This window comes from Chiloscyllium plagiosum, unplaced genomic scaffold (assembly GCF_037043375.1).
Source record: "Chiloscyllium plagiosum isolate Xiang-an unplaced genomic scaffold, Cpla_swu_hap1 HiC_scaffold_18, whole genome shotgun sequence".
Lineage (NCBI taxonomy): Eukaryota > Metazoa > Chordata > Chondrichthyes > Orectolobiformes > Hemiscylliidae > Chiloscyllium > Chiloscyllium plagiosum.
In genome coordinates, this window is record NW_028270156.1 from 15693533 (window position 1) to 15708251 (window position 14719).

The following is a 14719-nucleotide window of genomic DNA, read 5'->3' on the forward strand; positions in this document are numbered from 1 at the left end:
TCAGGACAAGCCAACTAACACTCTGAGGAGCATTAACAGGCCAGAGGTGGGATTTTCTTGTCCCTCTCAGTCTGCGGTCCCAACAGCCACCGACACAGAGAATACAAGCAGGATGCAGGTTCCAGATCCAGAACGAGGTTAATGGCACGGGTCTCAGGGAGAGGAAGCTGGGGAGTTTGTGGGGTGAAGGGGGTGGTCTTGATGGAGAAGCCAGAGACAGAAGGAGCACCCATGGGTGGCAGACCTTGAACAGGATGCCTGATGTAGAAAGGGGCCTTTCAGGGAGAATCTACCAGGACTTCTATCTGCCTCAAACCCCCCCCCACAAGAGTCAACATGGGCCACGTAAGAGTTACAATTAGAGCAGCCAGACTATTCCAGGTTCCTATCTGACCCCAACCCCTGTGGACACACATACACAAACACAGGTTTGTGAGGTGAATCTGTACTTGCACTTCACTCAATCTAGTCTACTGTATTCGCTGAAAAATGTGTTGCTGGAAAAGCGCAGCAGGTCAGGCAGCATCCAAGGAGCAGGAGAATCGCGTTTCGGGCATAAGCTCTTCTTCAGGAATGAGGAGAGTGTGCCAAGCAAGCTAAGATAAAAGGTAGGGAGGAGGGACTTGGGGGAGGGGCGTTGGGAATGCGATAGGTGGAAGGAGGTTAAGGTGAGGGTGATAGGCTGGAGAGGGGGTGGGGGTGGAGAGGTCGGGAAGAAGATTGCAGGTCAAGAAGGCGGTGCTGAGTCCAAGGGTTGGGACTGAGATAAGATGGGGGGAGGGGAAATGAGGAAACTGGAGAAATCTGCATTCATCCCTTGTGGTTGGAGGGTTCCGAGGCGGAAGATAAAGCGCTCTTCCTCCAGGCATCGTGTTGCCATGGTCTGGCGATGGAGGAAGCCAAGGACCTGCATGTCCTTGGCGGAATGAGAGGGGGAGTTAAAGTGTTCAGCCACGGGGCGGTTGGGTTGGTTGGTGCGGGTGTCCCAGAGGTGTTCTCTGAAATGTTCCGCAAGTAGGCGGCCTGTCTCCCCAATGTAGAGGAGGCCACATCGGGTGCAGCGGATGCAATAAATGATGTGTGTGGAGGTGCAGGTGAATTTGTGACAGATATGGAAGGATCCCTTGGGGCCTTGGAGGGAAGTGAGGGGGGAGGTGTGGGCGCAAGTTTTGCATTTCTTGCGGTTGCAGGGGAAGGTGCCGGGAGTGGAGGTTGGGTTGGTGGGGGGTGTGGACCTGACGAGGGAGTTGTCTTTCCGGAATGCTGATAGGGGAGGCGAGTGAAATATATCCTTGGTGGTGGGGTCTGTTTGGAGGTGGCGGAAATGACGAAGGATGATACGATGTATCTGGAGGTTGGTGGGGTGGAAGGTGAGGACCAGTTGGGTTCTGTCCTGGTGGCGATTGGAGGGGCGGGGTTCAAGGGCGGAGGAGCGGGAAATGGAGGAGATGCAGTGGAGAGCATCGTCAACCACATCTGAGGAGAAATTGCGGTCTTTGATGAAGGAGGCCATCTGGGTTGTTCGGTATTGGAAGTGGTCGTCCTGGGAGCAGATGCGGCGGAGGCGAATTGGGAATATGGGATGGCATTTTTACAAGGGGCAGGGTGGGAGGAGGTGTAATCTAGGTAGCTGTGGGAGTCGGTCAGTTTATGGTGAATGTCCGTGTTGAGTCGGTCGCCCGAGATAGAAATGGAGAGGTCTAGGAAGGCGAGGGAAGAGTCTGAGATGGTCCAGGTGAATTTGAGGTCGGGGTGGAAGGTGTTAGTAAAGTGGATGAACTGTTCAACCTCCTCGTGGGAGCATGAGATAGCGCCGATACAGTCATCGATGTAGCGGAGGAAAAGGTGAGGGGTGATGCCAGTGTAGCTGCGGAAGATGAACTGTTCCACATATCCGACGAAGAGGCAGGCATAGCTGGGGCCCATGCGGGTGCCCATGGCTACTCCTTTGGTTTGGAGGAAGTGGGAGGATTGGAAAGAGAAGTTGTTCAGGGTGAGGACCAGTTCAGTCAGTCGAAGGAGGGTGTCAGTGGAAAGGTACTGGTTGGGTCGGCAGGAAAGGAAAAAGCGGAGGGCTTTGAAGGTAAGGGGTTAGAGGCTGTGGAAGCGAAAATCATGGACGAGGTGGAGGGCGTGGGTGGTGTCTACCTCCTGCCCAAAATCCACAAACCTGACTGCCCCGGGGACCCATTGTCTCAGCCTGCTCCTGCCCCACCGAACTCATCTCTGCACACCTCGACACGGTCCTGTCCCCCTTAGTCCAAGAACTCCCCACCTACGTTTGGGACACCACCCACACCCTCCACCTCCTCCATGATTTTCGCTTCCCCGGCCCCTAACGCCTTATCTTCACCATGACATCCAGTCCCTATACACCTCCATCCCCCATCACGAAGGCCTCAAAGCCCTCCGCTTCTTCCTTTCCCGCCGACCCAACCAGTACCCTTCCACTGACACCCTCCTTCGACTGACTGAACTGGTCCTCACCCTGAACAACTTCTCTTTCCAATCCTCCCACTCCCTCCAAACCAAAGGAGTAACCATGGGCACCCGCATGGGCCCCAGCTATGCCTGCCTCTTCGTCGGATATGTGGAACAGTTCGTCTTCCGCAGCTACACTAGCACCACTCCCCACCTTTTCCTCCGCTACATCGATGACTGTATCAGCGCTACCTCGTGCTCCCACAAGGAGGTTGAACAGTTCATCCACTTTATTAACACCTTCCACCCCGACCTCAAATTTACCTGGACCGTCTCAGACTCCTCCCTCCCCTTCCTAGACCTCTCTATTTCTATCTCGGGCGACCAACTCAACACTGACATTCACTATAAACCGACCGACTCTCACAGCTACCTAGATTACACCTCCTCCCACCCTGCCCCTTGTAAAAATGCCATTCCATATTCCCAATTCCTTCGCCTCCGCCATATCTGCTCCAATACCGAACAACCCAGATGGCCTCCTTCATCAAAGATCGCAATTTCCCCTCAGGCGTGGTCGACGATGCTCTCCACTTCCCGCTCCTCCGCCCTTGAACCCCGCCCCTCCAATCGCCACCAGGACAGAACCCAACTGGTCCTCACCTACCACCCCACCAACCTCCAGATACATCGTATCATCCTTCCTCATTTCCGCCACCTCCAAACAGACCCCACCATCAAGGATATATTTCCCACCCCACCCCTATCAGCGTTCCGGAAAGACCACTCCCTCCACGACTCCCTCATCAGGTCCACACCCGCCACCAACCCAACCTCCATTCCCGGCAGCTTCCCCTGCAACCGCAAGAAATGCAAAACTTGCGCCCACACCTCCCCCCTCACTTCCCTCCAAGGCCCCAAGGGATCCTTCCATATGCGTCACAAATTCACCTGCACCTCCATACATTTACTACATCCCCTGTACCCGATGTGGCTTCCTCTACATTGGGGAGACAGGCGCCTACTTGCGGAACGTTTCAGAGAACACCTCTGGGAGACCCGCACCAACCAAACCAACCGCCCTGTGACTGAACACTTTAACTCCCCTTATGCCAAGGACATGCAGGTCCTTGGCCTGCTCCATCGCCAGACCATGGCAACACACGCCTGGAGGAAGAGCGCCTCATCTTCCGCCTAGGAACCCTCCAACCACAAGGGATGAATGCAGATTTCTCCAGCTTCCTCATTTCCCCTCCCTCCACCTTATATCAGTGCCAACCCTCAGACACAGCACCGCCTTCTTGACCTGCAATCTTCTTCCCAATCTCTCCGCCCCCACCCCCTCTCCGGCCTATCACCCTCACCTTAACCTCCTTCCACCTATCGCATTCCCAACGTCCCTTCCCCAAGTCCCTCCGCCATACCTTTTATCTTAGCCTGCTTGGCACACTCTCCTCATTCCTGAAGAAGGGCTTATACCCGAAACGTCGATTCTCCTGCTCCTTGGATGCTGCCTGACCTGCTGCGCTTTTCCAGCAACACATTTTTCAGCTCTGATCCCCAGTGTCTGCAGTCCTTACTTTCTCCTACTGTATTCGCTGTGCACATTGTAGTCTCCTCTACATTGGGGAGGTGAAGTATAGACTGGGTGATCACTTTGCAGAACGCCTATTTTCTATCTGCAAATATGACCCTGAGTTTCCAGTTGCCTGCCACTTCAACACCCCATCCTGTTCCCCGACCAATATCTCTGTCTCAGGCTTGTTCCAGCGAAGCTCAGCGTAAGCTGGAAGAACAACACATCTTTCTGCTCGGGAACACTGCAATGTTCTGGATTAACATCGGGTTCAATAATTTTACAGCCTGAATATCTTCTTCCATGTCTACCTCCAACACACACACACACCAAGCATTCTCACCATGTGGGCTGCTGCCACTAACAACCTATTGTTAGCCATGAACAGTCACCATTAGCATTTATTCATTTGGCCATGCTGACTATTACCTATTCCTTTGTCTGTCCAACAATTTTTCTCCTTCTCTGGACTCCATCTATCACTTACTCCTCCCCCCTCCCTCCAATCTATCTTCAGCATTTATACCATCCTTTTCCTCACTGCAACCAGTTCTGAGTAAGGGTCATTGGACCCGAAAACGTTAACTCTGCTTTCTCTGCACCTGCTGAGTTTCTGAGTAATTTCTGTTTCTGTCTCAGATTGTCAGCATCTGCAATTCTTATTAATTGTTCATCATTATCACCGCTGATCATTCCAACTGTGATGATCTTCAATTTTAACTTCTTTGCTTCCTTATTCCTTCTTTAAATCAACCTGAAAATTCTTCCATAACAAGCCAATAACAGGTAGGAAGACTAGGGAAGATTCTTGGTTGGCCTCCGAACGGGAAGAGATTGGATCCTCCACCATCACTGTCCATAGGTCCAGATACAACATCCCTGTCTAAGAATACCCGTCACCACAGCAGCTTGGACTTCCTAAGCAAAACTCTAACACTACTCATCAATGCTTCCTCATTTACTTTTTTTTTGGTTTTCTTTTGCAATTCTGGCATCCTGAGCAACACATTGGTTATTGACTTTGAACTTTTTTTTTCCAAATGAGGATTTTGATAAATTAGAAATCCTAATTGCATCTTACTTCTTCCTTCCCTTTTTGAGATCCAGAAGCATTCTTACACGTGACTGAACGGCTTTTGTCCAACCAACAAATCACCCTTTAATCTGTTATCCACCACCAATAAAGCATCCATGTTTCCAATCAACCCATTCATGTGCAAGCCTGTCAAGGGCATTGCAATAATACTAAAATGTGAGGGAGAGAGGGAAGGGATTAAATCAAACTGGAGTTGGAAGAGGAGATAAAGCACTCCTGCAGTGTCTACCTTGCTCTAAAAGCATCGATAGCATTAGTGACTTTACCTCTTTTTTATATCGGAGCTGATTATATATTGCTGGTTTCTGTACAGTTTCAATTTTCACTTCCTGTGTAGATGTACGGTATGACGGGTTGCTGTAGGTTAGGTTGCTCACAACCGGATCATTAAACTTTGACTTCTTATGCCTGAGAAACAAAGTGAAAGTTATTTGTTTGCAGAAAGAGATTTCATCCAGAAATCTGAAATTATCCAGCTGCAGCAATCTGATATCCAACTTGGATAAGGTGAAGCTTTTTCACAGTGGCTTGGTGCAGGATGGATATCTTACATTGCCACTTGGTATGTACACCTCAGTTGCAACCCAAACTGCAACATTCTACTAATGGCTTCCACAAAGAAAGCATAGGGAGAGAGTTTCCATTTTGACATTCCAGCCATACGCTGGAAAGAGTTGGGAGTGTGGTGCAGGAAAAGCACAGCAGGTCAGGCAGCATCCGAGGAGCAGGAAAATCCGAGCAAAAACTCGTCATATGCTTGAAGAAGACTGGAACATTTTGCATCTCAGCTAGTGGTCACTGGATTATTTTACTGAACAGAAAATCATTGAAGCATGCACATAATTTCATACTATGCTCTTCAGACAGCAGCACCTCCTAGCTTCAGAAAAAGACTCAACATATTTTAGGAGCTGCCTGCCAATCATGTCAGAGACATGTTCTCCTTTAATTTAAACCTAACAGTTTACAATATGGTCGTATAACTGGCATTAGATCTTCATGAGCATTTCTGTTCTAAGGACATCACAGATTAAAAACACATACGGTAATGCAAAGACAGCAGTTTATACTGAGGGAACTGATATAATTTGCTTTCAATTCAAAGTTTAAACAGAAGATCTCACTCCACTTCTCAATATCCAAAAATAGAACCTACTGATGTCTCAGCAGACTATGTCAGCTTGAAATATTACACTTCATTTGCAATAAGTCACATTTGATCATCTATCACTGAAATCACACTAACATTAAGTCAATTAAGTCATGCTGTTGCAATTATCATTTTGCTGTTTCACTCTCAGTGCCGTTGCCCACTGTGTGCTCTTTGCATTTCTGAACATGTCAGCACTGCCTTTAACACCCCAATTTTAGTTGAGTCCTATTAGTGATGTTCAGATCCCACTTTCCACTGAGCACTAGCCTGGAACCCTTTAAAATGTTGTTCTAAGGAAAATGATGCCCTCTGCTCTCTGACTACAGCATTAGGGATTACTGCAGTTACACCACAAAAGAGTTGGACTAGCTGTCACACATTAGAAGGGTTGCATTTGTCAAAAAGAGCTGTTTGTAAGTTATATTATTGATCTCTGTTAAGAAGTATAATTTTGTACACATGTAGCTAACAACAGGTTCTGTCAAACTTGAATTTTTAACAATAAAAGAGCATAATTAGGGTCAATGGGATTTATATATTTTATTTATAAATACTTTCACAAGTGTCAGTGTTGAGACTTTACACACTTTTACATTTTAACATCCACAACCTTTTTTTCCCACCACTGGACAGTGGGTGCTTAAGAACTGCCCTCAATTAAATCATGATCATGGAAGCTTTTAACGCATGCAAAACCAGTCATCACTGCCCATTTCTTGGGAGTGAGAAAGACCAACACAAGTCAAAACACTCGCTCCTTCCCTTCCATGTATGTAATAATGGATATTATGTTTAAATTTTGCAGCAGGTTTACACCTTATATGGCTGTATCAGGGTGTTTTAATGTACAACACTGCAGTAACTGAAACAATTGCATGCCTCGTGTGAATACAATTCAGAGTGTGAAAGCAGAGTGTGTTAAAACATTATTCTATCAAAGGAGGGGCTGCTGGTGTTTCAATGAGATCATGTTTATCTAATACACAGATTACACCATCACTACAAGGTCTAAAATGGGTCAGGAAGATGGCTCATCACTGACAATTTCAGAATGGACAGTCTGTCCAGTCTTTTCAATACAGAATGCACTTCTTGGGCTACATGAATTAATCTATACATGAACTGAACCACAAGGTGGTGAAACAGGGAGACCTGAAGCTTCATTTTTGAGAACCTACAGTGTGCACTGCTTACAACATATGTTCAAAATTCAGGATGTTTCAAAGAAGAAAAAAATACAATACCTGTATATGATGACTGCAGCGATGAGAATCAATATGGCCAATATTGACAAGACTGCTCCAATGATGTAACTTATGTGCAGTCCTTCACCTGCAATGGTTATAAAGCCAGTTAGTCAGAATGAAATGAAATGCAATGCTATAGTCTGACTGGAATGATTATTGTTGCAGAATAATACGTAAAAATAAAATTAGAAAATTCAAAAGTAGTTTCCAATTGCATTATAAAGATTTAATACAGATTCACTGCTTCAAATTTTGTTCACCGAGAGCTAACAGTAATCTCTGAACCACAGTTGTTTCTTCCTTACTAATATTCTTTCATGAATAGAAACACTAACAATGTTCATATTGTAAATACATACGGAAATTCAGCTGGGCAGTACTACGTATGATTATAAACATAGCTTTAAGGATGTTGGGTAAGCAGGTGAATTGCACTTTGAAGGTCGAGCTGCACTGTAGGTGGAGAGTGTTCTGCATTGGTTATATCTGGGCTTGTGCCCATAATTGACCACACAGATTGACTGTTAGAAAAGGCATCACGGAAATATGGAGGAACGTTTATTTCACACAGCCACAAAAAGACTGGAAGAGAGATTTGGAGTTCCTCTTAAGTACTTTTAGGAAGTCTTTGGCAAACTTATGGGGTCAAGTTCCTATTCCTCCCACAGCCATTTGGAGTAGTCCTGGCAAATATAAATCCCACCACTACCCCTTCCACTAATAAAAATACAGAGAGGATAATCTTAGAACAAAAAAGCTTCCGAGAATTTTAATTTGATTACTCCGTGATTTCCAGCCCCGCCATATCACAATTGTTCTCTGTTTTCAATTGAATCAATAATACGTAGCACTATAAATCAGGTAGTTTTTCGACACTCCCCTATTTTCAACGAAGCAGCTTTTGCTTTGTAATGATGACCGAGATACACAACTGCAGATGGACTACTGTGTGCTGACAGCTGTTTAAACTTTATTCATGAGAAACATTTACAATGAAGCTACATGATCTGCTGGACTGCTCCTTATATTCATCAGCAAAGATGTCTGGTGATAATTGGCTCCCTAACATTTATAATTGCACCAGCCTTCACATTGGATTTTAGCATTGTCTGAGCTGAGGGGAGACAAACAGGATACTGTAAATTGGTGCTGTCCAATCATCGCACCCGAAAAAAATCACACAGCAATCAAACTATTCATACCTTCTGAGAAATGGGATTTATGTGACCAAGCAATATTGTTAGACCTTAAGATCTAAGAGCAGTATGAGGCCATTTGGCCCATCAGGTCTGCTCCGTCATTCAGTCGTGACTGATTTGTTTCTCAACCCTATTCTCCTACCTTCTCCCCATAACCCTTCGTCCCCTTACAAACCAACAGCCTATCTATTTCTGTCTTAAATACATTCATTGATTGCCCTCCATATCCTTCTGCAATAATGACTTCCACAGATTAACCACTCTTAGGCTATGCCCTCTGGTCCTTGTCTCTCCTACTAGAGGAAACATCTTCTCCATGTCCACTCTATCAAGTTACTCGGTAATCTGTAAGTTTTAATTAGATCCTACCTCATCCTTCTAAACTCCATCGACCTTATACATCCCCATCAGTCCCTTTGTGCTTCAGATTTCCGAAGCCTTTCCCATTTAGAAAATAGCCTACACCTCTATTCTCCCTAACAATGTGCATACCCTCACACTTTCCCACATTCTATGCCACCTTTACTTCTTTGCCTACTCTCCTAGCCTGTTCAAGTCTTCTGCAGCCTCCCTGCTTCCTCAACACTATCTGTCCCTCCACCTATTTTTGTGTCATCTGCAAACCTGGCAACAATGCCCTCAGTTCCTTCATCAACTTTGTTAATGAGCAACATTAATAGTTGTGGTCCTAACACAGATTCCTGAGGAAGTCAGTAAATCACTGCCATCCTGAAAAGGTCCCCTGTATCCGTACACTCTGCCTTCTGCCATTCAGTTAATCCTCTATCCATGCCAGTATCTTGCCCCCACACTATGGTTCTTATCCTACTTGGCAGCCTCCTGTGTGGCACCTTGTCAAAGGCCTTCTGAAAATCCAAATAGCTCATTTCCACTGGCTCTCCTTTGTTGAACTTGCTCATTACCTTCTCAAAGAATTCTAACAGGCATAACCTCCCACTGACAATGCTGTGCTGACTCAGTCATATTTATCATGACCTTCTGAGTATTTTACAATCTCATCCGTAATAATGGACTCTAAAATATTACCAGAGATCAGGAAAAGCGGCCTATAGTATCCTGTCTTCCGCCTCCTTCCCTCCTTGAACAGAATGGGTGAATTGGCCAAGTTAAATTGCCCGTAGTGTTAAGTGAAGGGGTAAATGTAGGGGAATGGGTCTGGGTGGGTTGCGCTTCGGCGGGTCGGTGTGGACTTGTTGGGCCGAAGGGCCTGTTTCCACACTGTAAATAATCTAAAAAAAAGAATATTACATTAACTATTTCCCAGTCCCCTTGGGATCCTCCCTGGCTCCAGTGATTCCTGAAAGATCACCACCAATGCCTTTACAACCTCCTCAGCTATCTGCTTCAGAACTCCGTGTTGTGATGAGTGAGATACATTGTCATGAATATGATACACTGAATCAAATTATGGTTTTCATCTAAACTCAATCGATACAGCGAAACACAATCACGTTCTTTGTCCCTGGAAAATTCACTCATTCTCCAGTGTGAAGGTACTCCACCTAGTGGTCTGGTTGAGAAAAGAATTAAATGCAAAACAACTAGCTTTTCATAAAGCACCTTTAATCTCTGTTTAAAGACGTTCGGACAGGTTACCAGTCAGGATTAGCAGTATCCTGCTCACCCAATTAGCAGATGGGTGGGCACAGGGATGAAGTGGCATTTTAAACTGTTTCAAAACCCATCAACGAGCAACAAAACAGTTTAAGGACTAATGAAACGCTGCTAATGAAAGACAAAAATTATGGTCATGACCTTCTAGTTTCAGAGGTAGTGGGCCAGGGAGGAGGAGCACAACTTCATGAGGGCCGCTCAACCCATCACGTCTGCTCCGCATTTCTCAACCCCACTGTCCTGCCTTCATGAGGTGGGAGTGGGACATCCCAGAATACCTCTGCTGAATTAAATTTGGTTCGTGACCATTTAAGGGCTCAGCTTTGGGTATCTCAGCTGCAGACAGAATGAGGAAGAATCAGCCCAATCGACTGGTAATCAAGTTGTTTGTGAAGGGCTTCAGGGTGTTTATAACATGAAAGAGCTTTTTAGATGCTAATTGTTGCTCCTTCAACACTAGTGGGCCCACGATCTTGGACCTCTTGATCCAAAGGCTTTGGGGAAGTACTTTCACCACACGGACTGCAACAGATCACAATGCCTCACCAACACCCTTTGCAAAGGCAAGTAAAGACAGACAATAAGCACTGGCCATCCTAGTACTGTCCATATTCACAGAATAGAATTCTAGAAAATGAGAAATAATCACTGTTAAACAAGAAAAGATCTTTTCAGCCTAATGTCATAGTGCAGGAAACATACCATTTATCGCAGGCAACACTTGGTTTACACTCTCCTCGCAGAGACCCTGACTTGCATCTTTCTGAGAACAGCTAGAGACAAAACACTGTTTTTAGCAATTGACATGAAACTCATTGACATAACTGCTGTAAAACTCAATCTTTCAATTAGTACCAGTCTTGCACCATTAAATAATCCTTATCCTGAACGGTTAATGGTTCCATAAAATGATTTAATGAGTGATCAATCATTCATCTGTGATAGTTACATAAGTTTTTGGAATATAAAAATAACATTTCAATATATCATCAACGATCAAACACATGCCATGCAACTTCATTAATAAAATAACACAAGAGAATTTCATTCTCTTCGCTATTTGTTGAACTTGACTTACCAAAGAGGGTTACACAGCTAGAAAATAGCCTTGTCCACAAATATCAGGTTATCACACTGTTGTCGATATCACCACAGACTTGGGTACCTTCACGTACCAATACAGTAACTGCAAGCTGGAACCTATTATGATGCGGAGGTGCTGGTGTTGGACTGGAGTGGACAAAGTCAGAAATCACACAACACCAGGTAATGAAGGAGCAGGGCTCCAAAAGCTTGTGATTTCAAAAAAACCTGTTGGACTATAACCTGGTGTTGTGTGACTTCTGACCATGTGAATTATGACCAATTGTTGATTCAGCTGAAATCAGCTTGAAACAGGAAAAGAATGATCATTGATCATACTGGGGTGTTTTTTGATGAGGTGTAGCCTTTCCTGTGAGCCTGCAGGAACATCGCAATGGGCTTCAGGCAAACTATGGCAAGTAATTTGGAAGGTCTAATTACAATTTAACATCGGGGTGGCACAGTTGCTCAGTGGTTAGCATTGCTGCTTCACAGCACTAGGATGCCAGGTTCAATTCCAGCCTTGGGCGACTGTCTGTGTGGAGTTTGCACGTTCTCCCTGTGTGTGTGTGGGTTTCCTCCGGGTGCTCCGGTTTCCTCCCACAGTCCAAAGATGTGCAGGCCAGGTGAATTGGTGATGCTAAATTGCCTGTAGTGTTAGGTCAATTAGTCAGAGGGAAATGGGTCTGGATGGGTTACTCTTCGGAGGGTCAGTATGGATTGGTTGTGCCGAAGGGCCTGTTTCCACACTGTAGGGAATCTAATCTAATCTTGCTAGAAAAGTCTTGAATTCCTGATATCAAAAATAATCATTAAAATCACAATGGTTAATACTTTAGTTTTAAATCACACAAACAGAAATAGCATCTGTGGTACCTGTAGCTATCGAATAACTTACAAGATCCCCCTCTACTTGAGGACAAAACAGGTCTTCTTTCTAAATATACTTTTAAAAATGTTTACATTGCTAACGAGAACATACCTCCAATGCACTGTATGACGACGACTACTCTTAACACTTTCAGCTACTGCATTAGCTCAATGTAGCTATTATTTATGGCAGTTACATTATTTTAGCTTTCTTGATGTGGCACAAACCTGCTTACTGGGACTGGGATTCAGCTTGGATTTATGATGTTTTCAACAATTTCTTTTCTCGATGAGGAAAGAACGGGGTGGCATGGCAGCTCAGTTACTCAGTGGTTAGCACAGCTGCCTCAGAGCACCAGGCATCTGGGTCTGATTCTAGCCTCACTCTGTGTGGGGTTTGCACATTCTCCCTGTGTCGGCATGTGTTTCCCCCGGGTGCTCTGGTTTCCACCCACAATCCAAGGATGTGGAGGTTAGGTGAATTGGCCATGCTAAATTGCCCCATAGTGTTCAGGGATGTGTAGTTTAGGTGTATTAATCAGGGGTAAATGTAGAGTAATAGGGTAGGGGAATGGAGGGTCGGTGTGGACTTGTTGGGCCAAATGGCCTGTTTCCACACTGTAGGGATTCAATGATGAAGTCCTTGCACTGCTGGGAGTGGGCATTGTGAGCCTTTCTGGTGCTTACTCCTCGTGATCTAAAAGGACACTTTATGGATCTGCATAAATTACAGCAAATGTTTCAACTCTTAGCATACTCCGTTCTCACTGCCCAACATCACTCTCATCTGATAGTGGATAAGATCTCAGTTTGTGATCAATATCAGTTGCGATAATATGAAATTGAGACTGTAACAACATGTCTCATACATTTGAGACACAGTCCTTTCACTGCTTAGCCTCCAGCACCTTAGGTACAAAGAGGAAGTAACTTTTTTTATTCTTTTGATTTTTTTTTGTAAAGGTTTCCCAGAATTGCTGTAACAATTACATTGACAGGATCACAGTGATATAAGTAGAACAAAATTCTGCAGTGCGATGCATCAGCTGAATCACAAATATAAGCCAACCAAGTGCTCTATTTTTAATTTCCAAAAGAAATTTGCAGAGATTTATTTCAACATATTGCCATTTCATACCAAGCAAGTCTTACGATTATTTTCAGTCTACCATTTTTTCCTTAAGCTTGAAAATTACAAAGAATCTGTGACGATACTATGGCTTTAAGAGATGTTTTTGCCCTTTTGTTTTTGAAGAGGGTTTTAAGACGGAGGTGCTGAGTTGTTTATTTGTGAGACCTTGGTTTTTTTAAAAAAAGTTGGAACAATAGAAGCAGTCTGAATGGGTGGGGTCAAGCTCCCACACAGCCAGGACTTTTAGGTTTAATCTTTCAGTAGCAGCTGTTGCTGGGTCTTGAAGCTAGGTTTGAAAGCTGCAGTACCCCTCTCCCTACTACTCTCTCTCTCTGTGTCTCTCTTTCAGACGTTTTTCTTGATGTTTTCCTCCTGGACTGAAGAACTGCATGTGAGACAATCTGTTTTACTGCATTTGTCTTTGCCAAGGATGTGTTGATGGTATGTTACTATATTGGAACAGTTATTGGTTAGTAGTTAAATAATCTATTATTCAATTAAGTTTTCCAATAGAATTAAGTTATTCCAATTCTTTTTTTTGCTGTATTTTAACTATAGTGTATAAATAAAGTGTGTTTTGCTTCAAGACTGGTAGTTTGACAAATTCAATTGCATCTGGAATGCAAAGCCAGGTACTTATCTATATATAAAAAAAGTTAGGGTCGAGGCTATCTTGTGAATATATTTTGAGGGAATTTGGTCTGGTCCGTAACAAATCTCCCTTTGCAGTATGAAGTTAAAAATCACACAACACCAGGTTATAGTCCAACAGGTTCAATTGGAAGCACACTAGCTTTCGGAGCGATGCTCCTTCATCAGGTAATAGTGGAGGGCTCAATCCTAACACAGAATCTATAGCAAAAATTTACAGTGTGATGTAACTGAAATTATACATTGAAAAATTGATTGTTAAGCCTTTCATCTGTTAAAAGAAGTGAAACTATCACTGCATTCTATGTGTAAGTCACAAAACCTTTTTTAAAGTTGCATTCTCGGATTAGCTGTTAACAATGGTGATAGCTAGACATTATCTAGCTATCACCATTGTTAACAGCCAACCCGAGAATGCAACTTTAAAAAAAAAGATTTTGTGATTTACACATGAAAGAAGTGAAACTATCACTGTATTCTAACAGATGAAAGGCTTAACAATCAATTTTTCAATGTATAATTTCAGTTATATCACACTGTAAATTTTTGCTATAGATTCTGTGTTACGATCGAGCCCTCCACTATCACCTGATGAAGGAGCATCGCTCCGAAAGCTAGTGTGCTTCCAATTAAACCTGTTGGACTATAACCTGGTG

The 14719-nt window shown here is 44.3% G+C and overlaps 1 protein-coding gene across 5 annotated transcripts in view; it reads right to left on the minus strand.

The window, feature by feature from the left end:
• The window catches only part of lrp4 (low density lipoprotein receptor-related protein 4), a 402640-nt gene that overhangs the window by 21875 nt on the left and 366046 nt on the right, over window positions 1–14719 (minus strand). For all 5 annotated transcript variants that reach the window (XM_043705467.2, XM_043705466.2, XM_043705468.2 and 2 more), the window contains exons 35-37: window positions 11030–11100; window positions 7491–7578; window positions 5360–5501 (exon numbers count right to left, since the gene is read on the minus strand). In XM_043705467.2, coding sequence (XP_043561402.2) covers window positions 5360–5501; window positions 7491–7578; window positions 11030–11100 — 301 coding nt within the window. The remainder of the gene's footprint in view (window positions 1–5359; window positions 5502–7490; window positions 7579–11029; window positions 11101–14719) is intronic.